The sequence below is a fragment of the Cannabis sativa genome, chromosome 4, assembly GCF_029168945.1.
Source record: "Cannabis sativa cultivar Pink pepper isolate KNU-18-1 chromosome 4, ASM2916894v1, whole genome shotgun sequence".
Classification (NCBI taxonomy): Eukaryota; Viridiplantae; Streptophyta; class Magnoliopsida; order Rosales; family Cannabaceae; genus Cannabis; species Cannabis sativa.
This window is the reverse complement of record NC_083604.1, coordinates 77,809,271-77,835,739: the sequence shown is the minus strand read 5'-3', so window position 1 is coordinate 77,835,739 and position 26,469 is coordinate 77,809,271. Positions and strand designations below refer to the sequence as shown.

Genomic DNA, 26,469 nt, shown 5'->3' with positions numbered 1-26,469 from the left:
AATAAAATTAAAAAAATTGTCAAAATATTTATAATTCAGTTAAACCGTATTTTTTTATTTATTTATTTATTTTTTTTTAGTTTTGGTGTATTTGTGAAATAATCCAAAAAATAAAAAAGAAAATAATGGCTACTTTAAGATTAGTATTGCCCGGGTGAAATGAGTATATTGGGCTATTCTAGGCCCATTTTATTAGACCTATAGTATCAAAAAGCCCATATTCGGCCCGGCCTGCCGTTCTCTTCCCCCAATTCCTTCTGTCACCGAGTTTCTTCAATTTCACAGTGAAAAGCTTGAGCTTTGAGTTGTTGTTCGACTCGAAGCCGAAATCAACAAAGAAAAATGGGATTTGGAGCCTTAAGATCAATTATTCGACCACTGTCAAGGACCCTAGTAGCATCCCGCACCTCCGCTTTCGCAACGTCGCCGTTTTCTGCTACTTCCGAGTTCCGATCAGTTATCGGTAGTCCATTTCGCGGCCAAGCTCCATGGTTTCCGATTGTGAACCATTTACACAGCCTAACAGATACTCGCTTCCCAAAGCGACGACCCGTCGATAAGTCTCGTCGAAAGAGGGCTACCATGAAACCCCCAGGTTTTTTTTCTTTTTTTTTTTTATTAAATCTTTATGTGATTTTGTGAAAATAGATCCTTTTGGCTATTTGTAAAATGTTTAATTTCTAATATTAAAGTTGATATCTTTTGGCTGAGTCCCCCCAAAATTGAACAATGTATTATGCTAACATATAGATTCTGTGCAATCATGTAAATGAGTTTCTTGTGTTTTGTTTGTTTAGTGGGAACTTAGTGCCTTTGATTTTGGTGGTGCATTGAGATTTTATTATTAGGGGTTTTAGTGGGTTTTGCGGTACACGTTTCAAATTTGGAATGGAATCCGAATGAATTTTAAATTATAGTTCTTATGGGATTTTTTTTGAGTGCAGGACCATATGCTTTTGTTCAGTACGTTCCTGGTGAACCAATACTTCCCAACAGACCCAATGAAGGAAGTGTGAAAAGAAGGAATGAGAAGAAGCGTATTAGGCTGCGTCTTGCTTTCATTTCGGTGCGTGTTTCATTGATCTTTATCATTTGTGTTAACTTGTCTCTCTATACTATAATTTGGAATGTGGTCAATTTTGTTTCTTACTTTCTGGTTGTAGGGGTTGTCGTTGCTATTGTATTGAAACTGTTAATTGTTTTGGATAGACTTGCTGGGAAGAATGTGATTGAAAAAGCGTTGAGTTATAGCTTCTCATATAATTTGTTAACTCCGAGAATGTTACATTTCACCAAACATGGCATAACATTTTAAAGTGTTTAGTTAGGCCAATATTTTCAAATTTGTAGCACTAATACTAGTGTGAGTTCATTACCCTTAGATTGATTGCCCTCGCAATACTGACTGGCTTGTAGGTGTAATTTATGATAAGGATAGAATCATAGAAATTTGGAAACTAAATTTAGACGGCTGGATCCTTGGGAGAAGCCTAGAGATCCGAGTTTTCATCAATATGCATTTCTTCACTTGAATTTTGCAAGCAATTTGAGTCTGCGATAGGACTAATCTTAGCACTTACAAGATCAATCGTTCCCTCCAGTTATTTTTTTTTTGGTGACAATCTAATTTCATTATTGAATATATGATTGAGATTTGTTTTTTAATGGTAGTCTTGTTATTACTTTCTCTAAACTAGGAGCTGTATCGTATTTCTGTATTATGTAAATGTTAGATATAATCCTGAAAGCTCTAAATGGTGTTAAATTGTCTTTTTTCCTTAGTTTCTTGAATTTTAACTTACTGTATCTGTACATTCGTAACAAAATGTTCTTAAATAAGGGTCTTTGAATTTCTGGTATATATCATGCTGTGGATGCACAGTCAATAGTTTTTTAGCTTAAGTTCTTGTATTGTCATAAAATCTACTCTTGTAGTTCTTATTCTGTTTCTGTATTCTCATGATGCGTGAAAAGTAGGGGAAGAGTCTGATTCAAAAACGTCTGTGATAGAATGAACCCTTTTCATTGATAACTTTATGAGATTCATGAGTTGTGAGTTTTATCATTAGCTTTAGACATCATTAGTTTGGGCACATACTCAAATTTGGTGTTATACCTTGGCTTGGAGCTGCCTCTGTTGTTATCTTCCCTTCCCCTAATTGGGACTTGGTTTTGAACTTGTGCAGTCAGAGAAAAGGAAAAGGAAGGCTGAGGTGCAAGAGGCTAAAAGGAAAAAGAACATTAAGAAAATAGAGCGAAAAATGGCTGCGGTGGCAAGGGAAAGAGAGTGGGCTCAAAAACTGGCAGAGTTGCAGCGACTCGAGGAAGAGAAGAAAAAATCTACCGCTTGATATTATTTACTCATTGAACTGCATTAGGCAACTAATTTTGCTTTTCTTGTTTATTTTTTTACTCTCACTAACAGTGAGCATGTGAGAATTTATTTTTCTAGATCAATATCAGTAACTTGCCTTGCAACAATTTTTCTCTATATGCTAATAGTCTTGCTTGTGCAGCAGGAGGGTAAGGACTTATTATTTTGTTGCTGTTGTTGTTGTAAAGTTAAGGTTCAATTTTGTTCTATCATCTTTTTTTGACTGTTCCAAATTCATGTGTTATATAAGTTGACTTTGTCAAACACAGTGCTGGTAGACACAGATTTCACCTCTCTGAGAAATGACAGCTTATTTGTACATTTGAACTTGAGATATATATAGGGTTAAGAATAGTACATCACATGCTCTATTATTAAGTTTCCAACTAAAAAAAGATGGGCAGATGACCTCTCATCAAATTATCAACTCACAAAATCCAAAACAGAGTCCTGAAAAGTAAGAACATCTGCTGTTAATAAACTATTCTCTTCTCCCATAGATGTGATGGGAGACACATCAAAGTTATCAAGTCATAAAGTAAAAACCAATGGTGGTGATGGCGTTGGTGGTAGCAGCCTATTAAATCCATTTCTTATATTGTTTTCTCAAGTAGCCAAAATGATGATTTGTTGTTGATGAGGTTGATTCTTGGTATGATAACAAATAAAGAAATGTGCTTAGTTTTCTGGCCAATAGCCAAAACTTATCTTTGCCCATCTTATCTTCAAGCAGGGGACACATTGGAGATTATCTAATTTATATGAGATATTTGCTGAAATATTTAAAGTTTTGAGTTTGTAACTCGTTTAAACATAATGATTTTTTAGCAGCATAATTAATCAATGTATGTAAAACTATAATTTTCGTCTAATTTTGTTATTATATACTGCATTAATGCTTTAAATATTTTTTGATTCAAGCGTTTATATATTACACAATACATAACTTGGGACTCGAACCTAAGACCTCCAACACACACGCACCTTCCTATGGCCACTTGAGCTTAGATTGTAAATTACTGAGTTAGGATAGAAACGTAGTATCAATAACTTTTAATTTTTTTTCAATAAATTCAAAATTTATTAATATTGGCTACTTGTGTCGTTGAAAAAACCATTGCGTTTATGTTGCTTAAAATCTGAAAATTTTAGATACTGATGTTACAAATATCTCAATTTGTATTTTCAAGTTGTTTTTTCCATTGGTGAAAAAAATGTGCACGATGAAGGGTGATGTAGATATATGTAGAGGTGTTGGACAAGTAACCGTGACCATTTTTGGCTGCATTGAATGTGAATGTGAATGGCTCCCACCAATTTTCATATTATTGAGTGTTTGATTAATTGTATTGTACTACTACTTGTGGATGGATTGGACAAAACCACACTGTGACCCTTATTTTGAGTACACAAACTAAGCCACAAACACATCAGAAACAAAAAAATACAAGATTTATAAGATATGGGAGTTTGATTTGATCATCCCTACTTCAAAATTTTGTTAAAAACACACCTCTTGTTGTTTGTAAGACAAAGACAGTGACACTAGAACTAACACAATGATATGTTTTTCTTCCCAAATATCTTCTCTCTCACACACACACTCACTCACAAAAACACATATATTATATGTATATATGTATATAAATATATATATATATATCTGTACACGTTATGCATGATGGGTCAATCAAAAGACTTTTCAAGTCATGCTTATTGATGTGACTGAAATGGGCAGCTTCCTCTTCATCTTGACAGTTGGAAAGTGAACGATTTCATCCTTCTCTGCTATCCATCTGTGTATGTGTGTGTGTGGATTATCATCACAATCACAAACATCAGTTTATTATTATTATTATTGGCTAATTCTCATTTCATACCTTTATCTATCTTAATAGGTAAGTATAGGTAATTCTATATTACTTCTGGTACAATGGTATTAATTTTATTTTATTTACAAATTTGTATATGTTATAATTATTTAGAATTATTTTTAATTTTAAAAAAAATATATTTGACTATTTTATATTACTAAAAATAAGATTCAATTATTTTATTACACTTGTAATTATTTTTTTTATTTTTTTGTATGTGTGGCAAGAAAAAGAAAGAGAAATGCTAAAGGGTACTAGTGGTATCTAGCACTCTTCTATGTGTCAATGTCGCTATTTATTCAACTAAATATCGGGTCTTATATAGTTTAATATAATAGCTTTTACGGAGTATCGCTAACTAATCGCAACACGACATGTCGAGGAGGTACTAGGCACTACTAGTGCCTAATAACAATGCTAAAAAAAAAAAATATTTGTACTTTTATTTAGGCATTGTAAACTATTAAACAATTTGAACTAAAAAGATCTCTTAAATACTGGAATAGATAAAAAATATACCAAAACATCATTTTAAAGGAAATGTATTACTGATCTATTTTCTATTTTTTAGAGTAATAAGTTTATAGTCTCTTGTTTGCATATCCTAAATTATATTTTAATAATTATATTTTTAGAACTTCTATAGGTACATAATCGTTAAGTGTCATATAATTATTCATATGTTATTTTTTATTAGTATATTTAAATTAATTATTAAATAAAAAATAAAAATTTAATTACTTATACCAATCAGAAATTGTCATGTGCCTGTTAACTAGACACATAACGATTAATTATCTATGAAAGTTCTAAAAATATTATTATTACTATCAAAAATTAATTTTAAGTATAATTAAATTTTCTTTTAATAGGTACATTATCCTTTTTGAGACTTTTACACTATTTTTTTTTTTTTTGCATTATTATTATGATTGTTAACCATTATTTGGTGTGCATGTATAATAAAACATTGCATATAGAGAATTATTTTGTGTAAGATTACCTGTATTTGGTGACAAGTTGATGAAGAAATATTGCTAGCTCAAGTCTAGATAAGTCCAAACCAGGGCACAGCCTTTGTCCACCACCAAATGGTGTAAACATATTACTATTAACGGTATTACCTGTCTTCTGCATTATCATCAAAAACATTATTAATTATCAGAAATATAAATTTGAAACTATTATTATATAGTTAACCCAATTAAGTGTAATTAATTAATGAAGATCATCAAACAAACTAAAAATGTTTACCTCCCATCTCCATGGATTAAACTCATATGGCTTTTCATAATTCTCTTCATTCATATGAACCGAAATAAAAGATGCCAATACACACCAGTTTTTGGGTATAAAATAGCCTAAAATAAAAAACACAAAACAATATCAAATGCATAAATAATAATATTTATAATTAGGAGTACCATTAAAATAATTAATAAGTTAATTATAACCTTTGATATCTACATCTTTAGTAGCTTTTCTCCAAACACCATTAATGATATTTGCCAATCTCAGAGTCTCACTTATCACCTATTATTGAGTACATGTATAGATAGACACATATATAAGAGTACGTATAGTACTATATAGTAATAGTAATTTATCTATATATATATATATTTATATATATGTTATTTCATCAAAGTAATGAAAAACTCACATTCTGAGTAAATGGCAAACACTCCATGTAATCAGTCCATGTACAATTACCTAAGTTATCAATCATTTTCTTCTTCTTCAGCTCCATGTTTTCCTCCTGTCCATTAATCATAGTCAAATTTTCCTAAAATAGAAATAAAAAACTAAATAACACCAAATTTTGAGTTTGTAAGTGACATAAATTTAATAAATTTTTTTAGTAGTATAAGTACTTAATATTTATAATTAAAACTGTAAATTTTAATACAAATTCTATTATTGTCTTATACAAGATATAAGAACTGGATTTTAAGTCATTGAGTCTAACATGAAGATGTAGTATTAGTTATTTTTAAATGTTTTTTAATAAATTCAAAAATAGAATTTGTACTGACGAAATTTAAGAAAAAATACAATTTCACAAATATTGATTATTTATATCGCTAAAAAAATCATTTGATTTAAATTGCTTTTAAACTTAGAATTTTAAGTACTTATCTCTTAATTTTTTTTTAAAAAAAAGATAATCATATAAATAGATCATATGAAAGTGACAACACTATGAAATTATTATACTCATTTTGGGTTATCTGAGAAATTGGATAATTGAATTTAGTATCATAAGGATTAGGTATATGTTTTTCTTCCAATAACTAAGGATTATTATAATTATTCTTTGTAACTTTTTTTTTTTTCGTTTGATATATATATATATCTATTCTATATAAAGTGTGTCTATATAACTGAATTCTTGTTTTATGAGAAAATTATGGGTGACTTTTTATTTATATTTAATAAAATAATAAAATATTATTTATATCTAATAAAATAATAAAATAAAAATAAAACAAATCTCATTAATATTTGAACTGATATTTGATGCTAATCATTTATCTGCTTTTATTTTTTAAAAAATACTTAAGCTTACCAAAATTTATAAGAACAAAACTAATGAAGAAAATTTTAACAAAAAAAATGAACGAAGAAAAAAAGTATCATAAACATTATTGAATAATGGCAATTGTCAACACAAGAATTTCAGCATAAAAAATTATACTTGATCCCTAGACAAGATTATCATTTTCCAATCATAATAATATAAATAATGAACAACACCTTATTAATTATTCTAGGAGAATGATGCATGGTAATGTCAAAAAAATCATTAGATGATAATAATATTTCTCTAACAATGATACCCTAAGTAAAAACTAAGAAGTATTATTGCATTTTATTTTTAAGAGCATGAATAATATTAAGACAATTAGATTCCTCAATCAAGCTCTTATTCTCCTATTAAAAAAAACGCATTAATATACATGTAAATGATTCTTAGTTTTACAATAATAAATTATTAATAAACTCACAATTTCATAAAATTATAAAGTAGTAATTTCAATTAATTTTTAAAAATAATTTATAATTTTTTCAAAGTATCGGTTATAATTATTATTTCCAATATTATAAAAAATAAATATAATTTTTTTAAAAAAAATAATTATTAGAAACTTGACATAAAAGGTTATTAGATTGTTACCTTATTATTTTTTTTAGTGCCCATCAATGGATATTACCCATTTAGAAGTGTTCCATATATATATAAAGTATTTTAACTAAAACATTTCACATTATAATTTGTGAAAAAGAGATTTTTTATCTACAACTTTTAGATAGATGTTATCTTCAATTATCAATAATTTAGAGATTGATTTTTAATTTTTTTTTTTTATTTCACACACATTTAAGTTGTGTTTTCTTTTTAGTTTATTTTTGGATTATCATAAGAACATATTACACTTAAATTATCAAGTTTTCTTAAACACTATAATATATTACATCCTGTATTTACTTTTAATTGTCAAAATTATAAATTACATTATTTAGATATACATAATAATAATCTCACCTAATAAGTAATAATATTTTTTCTTTAATTGTTAATTATATCTTTTAAATAAAGTAAAAAATACTTAACATAAAATTAGTATACGTGCCTCGCACGTAACTTTTTACTAGTATATATATATATATATATGAGTTGGGGATAGTGACTTGTTTGCTAATTCAATTTGTCTAACATTTATTGTCACAACTATTTTCGTGTATATATATAATTAATTCATATATATATGTATGATGTATCAATCATTGCACCATTTTTTCTTAATCATTATCTTGTTAACAAGTCCTAAGTATTGTAGTTTTCAATCTAAACATTGGCCTATATATCATCATACATATTTATATATTAACAATAACTTATATAATTTATAATATTTTATTTCATGAATTTTAACTAATTATAAATGAAAAAATTCTCAATTATGAATACTACTTTAGGATATCTTTATTTTCAGTGCTCTTAAAAAAATGATAACTCAATTTTTTTTTATATAATTATACATATTATTTATTTTTTTCAAAAAACTTAAAATAATATACTGTGTCAAAAAATAAGGTTCAAACATTCGTACATATATATATTTTTTTTATACATTACATTAACTATTTTGATTCGATATAACAATAACGATAACAATCATTAAAATAACATATTACCAAACTAAAGATTTATCATATCTTTCAACAAGACTTTTATGAAGTCATTCGAAAAATTATTCATTAATTAAATTATGACTAAAAAATAGTATAATTTTATTTTATCTTGGTATTTTAAATGCATATTAAAAATTTATACTAGCTAGAGCATAGAATAAATTCAAAGGTTAGTTTTGATTTCAGTTTAAGGGTATTGTTGTATTCTCATAAATATATTGTTAGAAAAGTTAGTAGAATAAGGTAATAATTAGTGATATGTTATGTAATTGCATCAAACTATAACATAATAAAAGAAATGTTAATATGACATATCATTATTGGTACTTATAATTAAGTATTCATATAATAATATAATAATTATTATTGAATATTACTCACTATTCTTTAAACCTTCACCTTCAGTTTCGGATTCAAAATGATTTTGTTGTGTAGGCTTTATTATTGTAAAAATGTTTATGTTTATTTTTTTTTTTTAAAAAAAGAATTATAATTACATTTTGTAATTTTTTTTAAAATTGACTAGGACTTAACTGTAATAAAAAATAGTTACGAGGCTTTTTGACTATTTTCAGTGTATGATATTAAATAAAAAGAAAAAAAAAATAATTTTTATGTGCAATTTTTTTTCAAGCCAATTTCAGGCTAAGAGTATGTTTAGATTGTTTGAGCCTTTTTTATTATTTTTTAGGAGATTAAATATTCTAATTCTTTTTTAAAAAAATACAAAATATTTAAATAACTTTACGCTTTCATATAAAAAAATTAAAAGTAAAAGTATCTAATCTAAATATAAAAAATAAATGTACATAAAGATATTCATTCATATATATCCATATTTGATATTTGTGAGGAATAGCATAGAAAAAACTAAAACGTGGTCACTACTCACTACTAGTTTAGTAGTATACCGACAGCAGCAATAAAATATAAAATAAATATATATAATTAAATATTTCTTATACAATAAATAATGTGGTCCAATTTAGTACTGGTCCTCACCTGGCAACCGTCCAATCTCAATCGTACGGCTACAAATTGTCCACAAACAAAATACAAACAAGCATTCCTCCAAAACAAAAACAAAAACAAAAACAATTTGTGGCCCCTTCCTACATTTAATCATTTAACAGATTTTAATCATACTTATTTAATTACCAAATTTTTATCAATAAATTCTAATCGCACCTACTATTTATTTAATTATCAAATTTTTATTATAGAGTTAAAAATGCTTTTATATGTGCAATATAAAGTTCACAAATCATAGAGTTAAGAAACATGTACACACTATATTCTAATTTTTATAATTTTCAAAAAAAAAAAAAATTATATACAATGCATAGAAAAAAAAAAATTATCAATGAGCATAATTAACACATCATTTATAAATAAAGTTAAACACCAAAACACTGACATGTGATTGGGAGAAATAAAAATATAGGAATAGAAATAGGAATGGAAATTGGAGTAGGAATGAAATAGAATAAAATTTAAAATGCATAAAAAAATTGAAAAAAAGATTATTAAATTTTTTCAAATCTTGCATTGGAATGGTCTTTCTTTCTATTTCAAAGTGGAATAGTCATTCCACCAAAATAATAGAAAGGTCATTCCATTAGAATGGTATTCTAATGGTTTTAAATGCAACCAAATAAAAGAATAGAATAAAAATTATTTCTTTTCTATTCCATTCCATTTAATTACCTCTAACCAAACTCCACCACCTATTATAGGAATGCTTTTATTCAAAATAGCACATATTTATGTAATTTAAATTTTACGGATTTTATGTTAAAAAAAAAAAGTTTTACGAATTTTAAATGATTAATATAAAAAATTGTTTATAAGACCGTGTTTGGAAAGTTAATTGTGTAATTGGCGTGTTTGTTTAACTAAATAATTACATACTAATTATGTAATTAAAGGTAATTGAAAAGTCTCAATTACACACTCTAATTTACATAGTTCCTATAGAAATTGAGTGTAATTATATAATATTATTACTTTTATATAATTAATATTATTAAATTATGTTATTACTAACTCATTAGTCAAACATAAAAATAAAAATTTACTGTAATTACTACTTGAGATTCAAACACATATTATATTTTAAAATAAAGTGTAATTACTACCATAATAATTAAATTAGATAGTATTTTTATATTAAGTATTGTTATTTGACACCTAGTACCATCTAAAAGTGAGATGTTACTATTAGTTAACTATTGATTAACTATTTTTTATATTATTTATTAAATTAAAATGTATAAAATTTAATATTAAACTACACCAAAAATAACAATATGTGACCTATGAATATGCTACTTAGCTTTCTTTTATATTTATGTATGCATATATTGTATACGTACCCGCAAGTGGTCTAGAACGACGGGGTTGTCACTCAAGTATTTGACAGCCAAGGTCATGGCCATGGGAACCGTTTCCTCTCCTGGGATCATCATCTCTATAATATTCCCCGTTATGAAATCCAACGGCAGTCGTCGACTCTCGTCAGAATCATAACTTTCCTGTAGTAGCACGTCCACCACATCATTCCCTACACCTCTTTCTTTATTATTATTATTATTATTTCTAATTTCCATCGTTGCTTTTCTTTCCTCTACTATTCGTCCCACTATCTTCAACAACCTCTCCTTTGCCTGAAACCCAACACCAAAAATAAACTTTATATATATTCAGCAAAAAATAAAAACTTTTTATATATAACACATAATACATTTATATATATATTTATACTATAGTCCACCTTTCTAAAATCATATTTATGTGGACTCCCTATTTTTTTTAAATTTTTTTTTTATAATTATGGATATTATAATTATTTATGATTAACCGTAAATTTTTTAAAAATTTTAAATTATTTATAATAATGAAAATAAAATTTAAATATTTACACGTGCAATTGTGTTTTTTTATACGCATGATAAATTACGCGTGGTAATTAATTGTGTCAATCTTATATTTGACACTGTAATCTTTTAAAATTTATATGTAGTTCTAAAATAATTAAGAGATAGGCCAAATTTTAGACCTAAAGATATAGGAGTCTACCATATAGTAATATGTATATATATATAGATATATATTTACCTTGAGAGATTTGTATAATCTTGTTGTAGGGAGCTTGATAGGTAAGCAAATTAACCCTTTTATAAATTCTTCAAAATCTTCTTTTAAGGAGTTTAAATCTTCACCAGGATCAAGGCTCATTAACACTTTCATCAACACTTCAAAGGTAATCTACACATAATTTTTTTTACGTTAGTTATATTGTATGAATAAATGATTTATAATATATTACTCTAGAATAGAGATATAGGTTCTATTTGGCTGAATTTTTGCTTTTAGTTACTAAAATTGACTTTTATTAAAAGAATTTTTTAGAGCTAAAAGTTAAAATTTATTGGTTACCCAACTAGCAGCAGCAGAATCAAAAATACGAAATTACTCGAGAATAGAAGGAGAGAAAACGCGAGAGCTAGTGTACCTTTCGGGCTTGGTCTTGGACGTAAAGGAGTTGGATGTTGGACCAAGAAGCCAAATTGAGTTGAACAGAATGATGAATGACTTGGGTGATTGTAGCTTTGAAAATTGGGGTTCTTAGAAAACCACCAATGAGTGCATGGACTCTCTTGTGAAGTGGTCCATTGATTTGAAGAATGGAGTTTTGACCTAACAATTCTGTGATGGATTTTGGATAAGCTGGAATGAATGTGTTGCCTTGGTTTTGTAGCACTATTTTGTTCACCTCTGAGTCTGTTGATACTATTATGGCTCTTCCCAATATATGTGTTTTAAACACCTTCCCATACCTTAATTAGTTACCCAAAAAAACTAAACAATCATTATATATATATACCTATGTAAAATATTGCCTAACAAGACATCAAATATTATTAAGGAAAAAAAAACATCGTTTATTATATTTGAGTTCTTATATTTTATGTACACACATTTTTCATAAACACCTTTATATATATATTTTTTATTTGCATTATTACCATCTAATTTTTTTTTACAATTATATAATTTAATTTTTTTAAAATACAATTTTAAAGTTTTAAAAATTATAAAAATACGATTTTCTCAAAAAAAAAAAAAATATAAGAAAACAATTAGAAAATAAAAAAAAAATCAACTTTACAACAACTATAAATAAACAAAAAAATAACTATAAAATCAAGCTTATGATAAATATAAATCAATTATAAATAAATTATAAAACAAAAAAAAAATCAAAGAGTTTGTTGTTTTTATTTAAGAATGTATTTTTGTAAAAAACAAAATTGAAATTGTAATTTTTCTTGTTAATATATTTTTGTAATTTTTTTTAAAAAAAAAATTAGTGTATTGTGTAAAAAAATTCTTAATTTAGGATTGGTCCTTAATTACCAATTACTGGGATCATAAAAAAATAAAAAAACTTTTTTTTTTTTTTAATTTTTGAGGATTTGTAAATCACACCCCTAAATATAACTTTGTTTAAAATAAGTATTTTTGAGAATTTTGTTTTAAAATTAATTAGTAGTTATTAAGTTCTATTATTATATATATTATAAAAAATAAAGAGAAAACATGTTTTCTTTTCCTATTTTAGGAAAAATAAAGATATTAAATTTATTAGTATATGGGGGAATATATTTTGATTTATTTCATGGGGAGACTGAAAATATTGGGAGAATGAGATAAATAGGCTGTGGTTACTGTCTGCACACGCAATAGAGTTTCAGAGAGTCTAAGGCCTACTTAGGCACACACATCTACCCACGCTTTTATAACTCATAATATCATCAAAATCTGTATTACTCTATTAATTCGCAAAGGGAAGAAATGTTTCCTTTCAGTATACCTTCTAACTATTTTGGCATTAAGACTTTAATATGATAAAATATGTTTCGGTACACTACTTTTTAACTGTTTTGGCATTAAAAATAAGAATATTTACGGTGTGGGTGGTATAGATTGTAGTCTTTTTTTTTTTAAAATCAAAATACACATGCAGTTTTGTAATTTTTCAGACTCGCACCGCGAGAGTACGAGATCTTAAATCCGCAAAAATCACATGGTGAAAATATGGTGTGGTGCGGTACAATTTAAGCAATTTATACTATTATAATTATCAAATATTGTAATAAAAATTTAATCAATCTAACAAAGTTTTTATAATTAAAAAAAATTATTAAAAATTTAACATCATAATATATAACTAATCATCGATCTATTATATTAATTTGTCTCTAAAAATTAATGTAATATACATATTACATATATTTGTTTTAATATTAAACAAAACTAGAGTAAAAATTATATTTTATAATACAGTGTAGTTCGAACTGCAGTTATTAAATTTAAAACCATAAACTGTATCGCACCCTATAATTCGACAAAAATACAAATTACAATCACACTATAAAAAATTTCAAATCATATTTTTTTTTTTTTATGAAATATGATACCGTATAAACAATTTATACAATATGACCAGTTTGATTAATGCCAAAATATAGCACCCGTGTCAACATAATAAATATGTACTTCTTTTAAAACAAATTTTTTCCTTTAAGAGAGTTTTTAAGTCTAGTTTTTTATATAATTATGTATTTTATAATTCATTAAAATTATATGTAATTTTTTTAAAATTATAAACAATTTACGATAATTAAAATATTTTATTATGTCAAAAAAAATATTTTTTTTTAGTTTGAAACAATTGGGGTATAATGGACAAAAATTTGTTCTGCCATATAATTGTTTCAACTTTCAAACACGTGTGTATTATATTAATATAATAAATAGTTAATGTATTGCAGTATATTATTACTTACATTTTTCAGTCTTATCTTGTCTTTATAAATCATATATATTTATGTTTTTATTCTCTGTTTGACATAGTCCCTCTACGTGTACAAATTACTAGTTAAAAAAGAAATAAGTACTTTAATTTCGATCAATTTAATCCTTTTAAAAAAAAAAATCAATTTCTTCAACTCTCTTATGGCACTAGAAAATAATCTAAAAATATATTAATGTATTTCACATAAAATATTTCCTTTTTGATTTATACATTTTTTTCTCATTTTTTCTACATTCTCATATATATTAAAAATATATTTATAAATAAAATATATTTTGAATATTAAAATTAGAATATAAAATAAGAATATGAGTAAATTTTATTTTTTATATAATAATTAAATATATAAATTGTTTATTACATATATGAAATAATTATTCTATTTAATTTAAAGAAAATTATTAATCAAGAAAATACATGCAAGCTAATTAACATTATAAAAAATAATATTTTTCAATTTTTCAAAAATTAAAACTTATCTCATCATCATTATGGTAAAGTAACAAAAATAACGTGATAAAACATTAACGTGATGATTATCTTCATTAATTTATAAAAATATTAGAAGCAAAGAAAAAGTAACTGATTAATTAGTATATACATGATGACTTTTACAGCACACACACTATAATATATACACAAGAATTTATTATTCTCTATATATGATTAAAACCACAACTAGCTAGACATGATACATTATGATGACAATTATAAATACTATTATTATTATTATTATTATACTAATTAACACAAATAATATTTACTAATTAATAATAATAATAATAATAATTAAGCTTACATAGATCTGCGTTTTTCCATGAAGCTGACAGGTTGAGAAGTGAAGCCAGAAGCAATAAACTCAATGGTTTCTCCAAGAACAGGCCAACCCTTATTTCCTTTAGGAACTTTATTATTATTATTATTATTATTATTATTATTATTATTAATATGATTATGATGAAGAAGTAGTACTTGCTTATTATTATTATTATTATTAATATTATTATACCAAAACCAACACAACCAAAACGACGTCGTTGCAATAATTAGTCCTATTATTATTGACCACCAAGCTGATGAACAAGTAGTACTACTACAATTCCTAATAATAATAATAATAACCTTCCATAAGTATTCTAATTCCTCACCCATCTTAATAATTAAATCAACTACTTATATATAATGACCTTTCTTTTTTCTTTCTTCACTTCAAACCCTAATATATAACCAAGAACTTGAGAAGAAGAAACTCAGAGAAATAATGAGAGCAAGTGATGATATGTATAGGTAGTTTTCTCACTCCTTCATGCAAAGCTAAGCTAGGAATAGGCATATTTATGAATATATAAAGAGATTATTAAGAGAGAAATTAGCTATAGAGAGAAGAAGAGATGGGATACATATATATATTGGGATGAGGTGAAGGGGGAATTGAATGTGTAGAGAGAAGTGGCAAATGAATGTGTTGGTGGCTCATAAAAAGAAAAAGGAAATATGGTAATTAATTAATTAATAAAATAATAAATAAATAGAAAAAATAAATGTTGAATATGAGAGAGAAAGAGAAAAGAGAAAAGAGAGAGATTGAGGAGATATTGTAGGTATAGCTAGCTAGCTAGCTAGGGCTTTGGTAGTATCATTTAATGAGTTGGCCATGTTTGGGTGTACTAATACCACACGCTTGCTTACTTTGTCTCCACTCCATTTTGGATAATAACTCAAAACCAAAATATACTTATATTCATTCATTTCCAATCTCTCCCTCTCTCTCTCACTCTCTCACTCTTACCTCTTTACTTATAGCATCTCTAATGGTAGCATCTTTAAATATGTTAAAATTTTACATATTATTTAAATTAATAATATATTATTTTATTTCTCTTCTATATTATTTTTGACACTCTTACTTTTAAAATTACTTCAATATATAGCACTCTTAAAAATACTATAATTATGATCTTATACATTATTATTTAATATATAATTTGATTTTTAGCTATAATAAATTTTTAGATTCACTTTTTTATTAAAAAAAATAAATAGCATCAATGACACAACATAACATTCATGCAAATTTCTAGAATGATCTTTTTCTCTCCAATAGTATAGCATCTTAATATTTTGTCACATAATATGTCCACCTCACCAATCATTTTCTAAAATTATACCATTAGAGATGCTCTTAAAACACTCACATTTGACGCTTTAATTTTTTTAAAAAAATATTTAAAGAACTAAATTAAAAACATGCTACATCATGTTTTATACTCTTCTATTTTAAAGTTTTCTTTTAAAAATTTACTATTCAAACTCTATATTATATAATACTATTCATTTCTTTAAATATATTTTATTAATTGTTTGGAACTTTAATTTAGAATATGAATAAATATTAATATTATATGTTTGAAATGAATAAAATATATTAAAATTTTTGAAAAAGTAAAATTTTAGTGATTTATTTTAAAGAAAATAATGTATAGTATAATGTAAAAGTTTGAAGTAAAATAGAAAAAATAAATTTTTAGTGATATATTTTGAAAGATAGAGTAAAAAAGTTGATGAGAGCGCTTTAAGTTAATTATTCAATTCTATTTTTTTTCTTGAAAATGTAAAAGATGAGTTTTAATGAGTACAATAAATATCACCATATGAAAAAAAGAGAAATACTAAGAGGTATTTTAATAAGGTGTTAAGTACCACAAGAGATAATATATTATTATTGGTGCATTTTAGTATTGGGTTTAAAAAAAATACAAAAAATTGCTAATTAATTAATTATAAGACGTCGCCACATCGGTATGATGTTGGGCATCTTAATGTGTCAAATAATAATGCTCCAAAAAATAATTTATTGGGAAAATCGGGTATAGTTTTTCTACATAAAATAATACTATTGAAATTTCTAAAAAAAATAGGAATTATTTTATAAATACACAAAAATAACAAAAAAAAATTATAAAAATATAGTTGTATAAAATTTTAAATATTTTTACGATTTTATTTACAGAAAATACAGTCTTTTTTATGCAGGGTCGGTCCTGAGAATGTATGGGCTTAAGGCGAATTAGAATTTGGAGCCCTCAGAAATATATATAAAAAATATTTTTTTTTAAAAAAAAGTATTATTAGATTTGAACCTCATGACATTGTATAATATTTTACACACCTCAATTAACTAAGCTATGAATATTTAGATCAACGATGCCATAGCCAATTCAGGCTTTCAAAATATTAATCAAATCTAAAAATTGTTTGAATTTGAATTTGAATTTTGTCACAAAATTAGTCATTATATTCGGAAGATCATTAGTTTTTCAATCTTCAACAATTTATTCCCACACAAAATGATAAAAGACATTTATATGTTCTTGCATGAACGATCGATTTGGTTATTTGCTAAATGTTGCATTGTGATTATCACAATACACTTTGATGAGTGCTTTTGGTCTAAAACCCAAATCTTCAAGTAAACTTTTATAGTCAAATAGCTTACTTTCACAACCTCTATAATTGCCATATATATATATAAATATTGGTTGCAAATTAGTGCCTTTTATCAGAATTATGCATATATATATTGATAGCTCCAACTGTATTAGCATACAAACTTTTGACATGTATTCTCATTCTTGATGAGTCCATAAAGACAATTTAACATTGAGCTGTTCATTTTTACCAGAACGTCGTAGTAATTTTTTTAAATATTGACTTTGTACTTAACAAAACTTGCCTTTCTTTCATTTTTGATCTAACTAACTAAACCCTTCTGTTATTAATAATATCATGTTTGACTAGCTAGATGGATTTGTGCAGGTTCGGGTGGCCAGAGTTGGGTTTAGGCCCACTCATGGATTTACAAAAATTCCACTTACATTCAAAATTTCACTTAATAAATAATACTCAAACTAGATTATTTATATATATATATATATATAGGGTAAATACTATTTTGGACCCTGTGTTTTGCAAAAGTTACAAATTGGACCCTGTGTTTTGTTAAATGACAAAATGGACCCTGTATTTTCTAAAATAGTAAAAATAGGACCCTGAGCTTAATTTTTGACAACTTTTTTTTTTAATACAACAACTTGAAGACAATGCTTAATACGAACAGATACAAAAAAATGTAAACAGTTTTGTCATAGCACTTTTAGATCGGATTATAATTAAACTTTATTTTGACAAAAAATCAATTCAGGGTCCTATTTGTACTATTTTAGAAAATACAGGGTCCATTTTGTCATTTAACAAAACACAGGGTCCAATTGGTAACTTTTGTAAAACAGAGGGTCCAAAATGGTATTTACCCATATATATATATATATATAGGGATAAGATTTTGTCATGTATTTTCACGGAATGTATTCTGTGATATATTAGATGGGTCAAGGTACGTTACTATTTTTTAACCTTAATTACCCCTAGATTAATCTCAACCCTCAGATCAAATAACTCCCTCATCTAACGGCTGCCGTATATCACGGAATACATTCCGTGAAAGTACAATCACGAGACAAAATCATGTCCCTATATATATATTCATGACATTAGTGTGTTAAAATGAGAACTCGAGACCTGCTAAAATAGTAATCGGGTGACACCCAAAACTTTTGTATCTTGAGTTTCAGACTTCTAAATTTTTCGGGTCTGGGTCGAGGGGGTCCATTGGATAAATTAGGTTTGTGTCCAAATCTCAAACCCTAACCATGAACATTGTCTTGTTAAATAAATATAAAAATGTATAATTCACATTGGTAGTGCAAAAAAAAAGTATGTATTTAATAGAGATCCAAAATATAATTGAAATAATGGATCCTTTTAAAATAATTATTTGATGAAACTAAAGTATCTAACTTTAACATAATAATTTAGTTAAACGATTAATAAATCAATGTCCAACAACCTAATAAATTATAAGGACTAAGCACCATAAAAGATAAAATGGAAAATCGTCCCACCAAACTAATTATTTATCCATTCAAAAAATGTGTACATCTAGGTGGCGTTTGGTTAGAAAAAATAAAAACATAAGAATGTGAATGAGAATAGGAATAAGAATAGAAATTGAATGAAATAAAATTTAAAATGCATAAAAAAAAATTAATAAAAAAATTATTAAATTTTTTCTCACCATACATTGGAATGGTCTTTCATTCCATTTCAAAATGGAATAGTCATTCCATGGAAAGACCATTCCAACACTTTATTATTACTTTTTTTTTAATATCAGGAAATAACAAATTAACTTAAGAAAATAGAATATTAATTAAAAACATAAAAAATATACAAAATATTTAAAAATGCATGTGATGTTTAATACTATTTAAAAATATTATATGGTGATTGATATAAATTAAATTTTAGATTTGAGGCTTTTTCATTTTTACACTTCAAAACAGCTTTTTTTTTACGAAATTAGGTAGAGAAACTCCTATTGCAACTTGCGCTGCAACCTAAATTGCAACAAAAAATCGTACAGAAACCCTTATTGCAACTAGCGGTGCAACCACTTTAGAAACTTAAACCGTAAATTTGAAAAAGAAAAAAAGTTAAAAAAATAGTATATAGAGTAATTTCTCTTTAGATTTTACATAATTTAATTTAATAATTATTATTAAATATTACTCTATAATAACTATGCATTATTAATGGATTAATATTTTATATAAAATAAAAAATGCATCAATTTAACATCTTTAGACTTTTGAGAGGGAGGGAGGGAGAGGAGCCCATCTAGAGCCGAAAGAAGCCCATTGGGCCAGGGCGCCGAAATTGTCAGTTTTGGTATTAATTTTTTTATTGCACTCCTACCATAAAAAGATTATTATTAATAATATCAACTTATTACACTTCATTCTCTCTAGTCTACTTCTTTTACTATTACTATTTCTGACACACACCGCAAACCAAAACCATCGTCTTGTCTTCCATCAATTTTTGGGTACACCATTCTCAATTTCTCACTCCCTCCACACCATTGACAAATGTTAAACAACATCACTATCCAACACCATTTAAAATTGTCATATATTGATATTGGTGTCCTATATTGATATTGGTGTCATATATGTTGATATTGACTAAAAGGCGGAAGTAGAAAAATTTAATTAAGTATTAAATCACACGTATTTTAATGGTTAATTATAAATTTTTAACTCTCAACTTTGACATGTATCAAATCATGCCTTTTGAACTTTTAAGGTCGTTAAAAATGCCCTCTTAACTATTGAGATTGTTGGATTTAAGGATTTTTGTCTAATTTTAATAAAAAAAATCTAACATGGATGAAAGTTCAAGGAGCATGATTTAGTATATGTCAAAATTCGAAGGGCATGATTTGGTAAATATCAAAGTTTGGAGAGCATAGTTTAGTGCATAAACAATCACTGAAATAGTAAAATTGAATGAAATTAAACAAAAGTCCTTAAATCTAACAATCTTAATAGTTCATGGGGATTTTTTAACGGCGACAAAAGTTCAAGGGACATGATTTGGTACATGTTAAAGTTTAGGGGATAAAAATTCTAATTAGTCTATTTTAATTTAGAAAATTATTAAAAGGTACTGTTAGTGTCTAGCACTCTTTTCGATATTATACTGTTAATAGTGTAATTAAGTATCGGGTCCTATATAATTTAAAAAAATAACTTTTAAGAAATATCACTATAGCGTCACATATAGAAAGTATTAGGTACCACTAGTGTGCAATAATAATACTCTTTAATTTAATAAAAATTATAAAATAGTGTTACCCTTTATAAAGTGCTATGTATGGTAGTATTATACACTATTAGTTCTTGTTATTCCAAAATTTAGACTATACACATAGCCCCCGAGCAGTTAGCTAAGTGGCAAGTGGAACCCGACCAAAGGGCACTTAATAGTAATCATCTCTTGAAAGAGATATGGTTAGCTCCGAGAGGAAGGCACCCGAGGAGGGTCGTGTCTGTCCAGAGAAATTATTCAAGTGAAATATAAAAGGAAAATAACGTCCGGGAGGGTCAAGGCCTCACAGATCCCCCTGATGTGTGTGGCCCCAACTTTTGTAGCGCATAACTAGAAAAAGCACTATAGCTTATCTCTTTCGTACAATCAACAAAAGAAGTTTCCCACAAAGTAAGTAAATTTGGAGATTTTCCCACTCTCTTTTCTCACACGCCTCTTTCCCAGTATATATATGCGGTTCATGCCATTAATAGTCACATCAGTCGTGGACAAGTCCTGCCCTTTTTTACCAAGCACCTACTTTGGGCATATGTTGCTAAATTTATGATCACTACGCAAGTGCACGCAATCAAGTAGTATACTCACGCAAGTGAGGTCGAACCACAGGGAATTGGATTAATTACTACTAAACTATACTTATAATTCTAATTGGTAAATCAAAAGTATTTATGATTGCAAAAGGAATAAAGAAATTCAAGAAACTTAAAGAAACAAGTAAATATTAATCAAGATGAGAGAATAGGGAGACGAATCCTGTTGTTAAGTTACCAATGTTAATGTCTAATTGTTATCCTTCTCTTGAAGTGAATGACAGATTATAAATTAACCTAGCTCTTTTCAGATCTTCTAGGTTCTAAATCTCATGCTCTCTAATTAATCTCTTAATAAAACTAACATGAAATCAGCATTAAGCAATAATCTAAATGTCACAAAGGCTATGTAAATACTTTCGTTTCACATCAAAACCTAGACTATCCAATTTTAGCATTCTCAATTCTCACTTTTCAGATTTCGAATTGAGACATAAAACATGTAAAAGGTGATCAATCTTGCACATGGAAATTAAACACAAATATGAATAGTGTTCACAATCAAGATGGAGGAATGGCAATTATTGATTAACTAGGAAAAACTTAAACAACATTCATCATTCTCCCTAAATAGGAGTTTAGTTCAAAACATCCATCATCAAATCCATAATTAAAATTGAAACAGAAAATAGCATAGAAAAATTAAAGAGAAGAGAAAGAACTAGTTGAAGCAATTGATCCGGGTCGCCACAAGCGGCTCTTCTAGCCTCCTCCTTTGTTTCTAGGGTTACAATTCTGAATGAACCCTAATTTTCACGAACTCCCTCTATTTAAACCAATTCTCATCTTTAAAATTCGTGAAATTACGAAACTGCCCAAAAATCCCGTCACTGGGATCCCCGTCGCGACTGGCAGAGCCCCCGTCGCGACGGGAGTTCAACTTCGAATCCTTGAAAACTTTCTGCCAGTTCCCGTCGCGACTGGCAAATTCCCCGTCGCGACTGGAACAGGCAGCGACACCAATCTTAGTTTTTTCTTCTCGATTCTTTCACCATTTTTCCTCAATTCTTGTACATACTTTCTTTAAATGCCCGAGGACCTGAAACAAAAGAATCAAGCGTAATATAGCCCTAAAACTAGAAACAAAGAGTGAAAACTAACCGAAAATATGACCCGAAACTTAGACTAATTTTAGCCTAACAGCATATTCTACAGGCCTACGAAGGGGAACCCTCCACGCTAAGGAAGCAGTCCTTCACAGATACATCTAAAAGGGAATTGTAAGGAAAACAGGCCTTTAGTTTTCCCAATTAAGCTCATGCATGTTCCTATAAATAAGACTCCATGTCCACTGTAAAGGGGAGAAAGGAATTTGGGAGATTAAGCCAAAACATTATCAAATTCTTTAAGCATTATGCTATTGTTATAATCTTCAACATAAATACCAATGATTCATGGACTAAAACTCATTAACGTCCCAATCACGTAAAAAAATTTCATCACTCTAAAATGCATTTTATTACTACTAATTATATAATAATTTGTTTGCCGCGATCAACAGTACTTAAGGTCAACTCCAATAAAACTATTTATATTAGTGCTTGTTAGTCAAGTGAGACAAATAAAATTATAAAATAATATTTATTGTGAGCTAAATTTGACATATTGTTATATCTTGTGTTAAATTTAACACATTTTTTAAAATACTATTAGAATAGTAATTTTTTTTAAATGTACTAAAATATAATAATACATCACTTTTTGACACTCAATTACAAATGCTCTAAGCAATGATCCTTCGACATATATAATATGTGTACACAAAATATAACACTGTAAAAAAAAACTATTTTTAGTGACACTTTTTAGTCACAACATAAATTTTTTGTGACTAATTAGTCACCATAAAAAATTACTTGTGACTAAAACATATTATTTAGATATAAGTTGTCGCTAATTTAGTTTTAGTCACAACAAATATTGTGACTAAAAATACATTTAGTCACAATATATTATAATTTTTGTGACTAATACTTTTAGCCACGAACTTTTAGTTACAATGTATGAATGATAATTTATGATTAGTTACAATTTTTTTACTTTTAATTATAAATTTTGTTATAATTAAAAGTAAAAAATTTTGTAGTGTAACAATACTTTATTTAGTAAGGTAACAATTTTTTTGTAATCAATCACATGTAATATGATAATATATATCCACATATGATTACTCAATACAATCATGCTACACACTATCTCTCTCATGCATGCACATGTTTTTAATTACTTTATATATTTTCTTTTTAATATCATTTGTAAGTGTGAGCCCATTCTTTTTGACGAAATCTTGTAATAAGGTGACACCACACAACACAAGTTACACAATCATGTTCTTCCTCTGCTTTTTTCTTTTTCATTTTTCTTTTATGGCTGCATGTGAAAGTTGTTAAGCTTATTTTAGTTCATATCATTAGTTGACCACTTTAAAGCCATCTAAAAGAGTTTTGATTGTGAGCCTTCATATGTGGTATTGGTGTTAGTGTTAGGTAGGTCTCACCCAATTATATAAATACATATATAGAGAGAATATAGACTAGTATAGTACACCATCTTAAAGGGTGTTACAATATAGACTTCTTATTTTGTTTGGCATTCAAAAAAAACTTTTTATTTTTAAAATTTTTATAGTATTTAGGGTTACTTATAATTTTTTTTTTAAAAAAAATCAAATAATTTATAGTGTTGAAAATAAAACTTTAATATTTTATCGCACACTTAATTATTTTATCTTATATGAGTAGTAATTAAACAGTTGTTTAAACTACATTTGAGCACCATCAACTAATTAGAATTTTTTTAAATTTATAAGTAATCTTAAATAACTACAATGTATACTATTATGAAAAAAATCAAATTAAAAAACTCTAATAGATAAACAAATAAGAATCTTCCGAAACTTTATAGTGTGTACAATAAAATTTTCCATATATATTTAAATATTAAAAAAAAATATGATCATGTAATGACTACTTTATTCACAACAAAATTATCCCTCTTGATAGAGACACTTTGTTATGGTTGCACCTTTTTATTTATTTATTGATTTTAAATATACCTAGTTATCATGCTTCCTTGCTTGGGTCAATGCACTATAATCATTCATATGTCATATTTTAGATTTAAATATTAAAAATAAAAATGTCAGACTCATTTGAGCTTATTATTGTATCAGATTCACAGATTGTATTATACCTATGTGAATTACTACAACCAAGAAATAGTAAGGAATCCATAAATAGTAAAGATTCTCATTTTTTTCAGTTATTTTATACAAGTTTCAACAACATGATTATTAACTTCTATTCTAAGCTTATAACATAATTTTTGGCGGTTTTGGTTTCTTACATTCAATCCAACTTATATGAATATATACACATACATGTCTCTTACTTCACTAGAGAAGCAAACATTCTTGTCAAGCCATATTGAGAAAGAAACAAATGTCACTTTTTTTTTAATTAGCAAAGAAAATAAATATATACAAAACACAAATACATTCTTTTTTTCTTTTTTCTTTTCTTCAATATTATACATATAAAATCTAATATGTTATCATCCACACATGGTGGGGGTAGTGTAAAAGGAATTTTATATTTTATATTTTTAAAAGCAAAGGTGTAAGAGAAGTTCATACTTCGCACTACTAATACAAATATTGTGGTGTGGGTCTAATGTTGATAATCTAATAATGAGAACCTATTTGTTAATTAAAATACGGTTTATACTTTTATAGATCCATATGTTTTCTTTTAATGATAACCAAATAGTAAATTATTGTTGGTGTAATTAAGTATCGCCTCTAAAATATTTTATATTGTCGGCTAGAATTTCTTTTCCTAAATTAGACATTTGAGGTTTTCTTTTCTCTGATTAGGCCCGCCAGCACTCCTTAAGCTTAGGTGTGGTTTGATCGGACTTTGTGATTTTGCTACTGCGATTAGTCTTGTCTATGTGACATATATTTTTGAGTGTTTTTTGTTTAGGTTGATGTGATTAGTCTTGTCTCTATAATGTGATTTTGTTTTATTTTATTTCGTTGTTGGTTCGTCTTTTTGTTCTTTGATGTCTCGCCATCAAATTACTGTTAGTGGTTGGGAGTAACAAATTCTCTGCGGTTGAAGGGATTGTTAAGGGTACAGCTACGTACCTTGCACAATAGTTAAATGTTCAAGCTAAGAGGTTGAATGAATTTGTTGCAACAGATTTACTGTTATGTCTTTTGAGCAATGGAGTAAACTAAATATAAATGTTCTTAATGTTAACTGTGATACTGTAATCTTTTTTATAGGAGTTTATTTTAGTTTATTTTGTAAAACGATTCGGAAATCAAGCAGCTGATTAGTTGACTTATTTTTTTGATTCTAATCCTAATTGTGTTTCTAACAGGAAAGATGTTCCGATTGGGTTGCAGATTGCTAATAAAATTACATGATTTTTTAAAAATGTATCACCTACTCTCGTATATTAATTTAAAAATAATTATGAAAAACTGTTAATTATTCACAAGATGTCACCTTATGATGGTGTTAGGAACTACTGATAATCAATGTTTTTTTATAATACTATAAGCCATTTTTATTAAAAAAAAAATTATGAGCCATTAATTTCACTAATTAGTTTTTAAGATTAATCTCTTATTTTTTTACCATACACTTTACTATACTTTCTAAGCAACATAAATCGTTTGGATTCTCAATTTTGAATAACTACCAATATTTGTTTTGTAAATTTGTAGCCGATGAAATTAGAGTCTTAGAGAGAATTTCTCCTATTTACAGGTTTTTATAGCATATTCACATTCATGGAAAAAAGATAAAGATTCAG

General features: G+C 26.8%; 2 protein-coding genes across 2 annotated transcripts; one reads left to right on the top strand and one right to left on the bottom strand.

Moving 5' to 3' along the window:
* Positions 1–234: 234 nt before the first annotated feature.
* On the top strand, positions 235–2,638 carry LOC115715007 (uncharacterized). The gene is made up of 3 exons (XM_030643786.2): positions 235–595; positions 945–1,066; positions 2,187–2,638. Exons 1-3 carry the CDS (start codon positions 343–345, stop codon positions 2,349–2,351), a joined length of 540 nt encoding a protein of 179 aa, XP_030499646.1. The 5' UTR covers positions 235–342; the 3' UTR covers positions 2,352–2,638.
* A 1,169-nt stretch (positions 2,639–3,807) lies between these two features.
* LOC115714852 (3-epi-6-deoxocathasterone 23-monooxygenase CYP90C1) lies at positions 3,808–15,935 on the bottom strand. Its single transcript, XM_030643620.2, has 9 exons — positions 15,126–15,935; positions 11,960–12,284; positions 11,563–11,712; positions 10,821–11,111; positions 5,912–6,007; positions 5,703–5,781; positions 5,503–5,609; positions 5,252–5,379; positions 3,808–4,170 (listed from the first exon to the last, which is right to left on the bottom strand). The coding sequence occupies exons 1-9, from the start codon at positions 15,476–15,478 to the stop codon at positions 4,077–4,079; spliced, it is 1,623 nt and encodes a 540-aa protein (XP_030499480.2). The 5' UTR covers positions 15,479–15,935; the 3' UTR covers positions 3,808–4,076.
* Between the last annotated feature and the right edge of the window lie 10,534 nt (positions 15,936–26,469).

Bases quoted from the DNA above. Each gene is read 5' to 3' on its own strand.
- LOC115715007 (XM_030643786.2), top strand. From the start codon at position 343: ATGGGATTTGGAGCCTTAAGATCAATTATTCGACCACTGTCAAGGACC. The intron at 596-944 runs GTTTTTTTTCTT...TTTTGAGTGCAG, and splicing joins GGCTACCATGAAACCCCCAG to GACCATATGCTTTTGTTCAG. The intron at 1,067-2,186 runs GTGCGTGTTTCA...GAACTTGTGCAG, and splicing joins TGCGTCTTGCTTTCATTTCG to TCAGAGAAAAGGAAAAGGAA.
- LOC115714852 (XM_030643620.2), bottom strand. From the start codon at position 15,478: ATGGGTGAGGAATTAGAATACTTATGGAAGGTTATTATTATTATTATT. The intron at 5,782-5,911 runs GTGAGTTTTTCA...ACTCAATAATAG, and splicing joins GTTTGCCATTTACTCAGAAT to GTGATAAGTGAGACTCTGAG. The intron at 5,610-5,702 runs GTTATAATTAAC...TTTTTATTTTAG, and splicing joins TAAAGATGTAGATATCAAAG to GCTATTTTATACCCAAAAAC.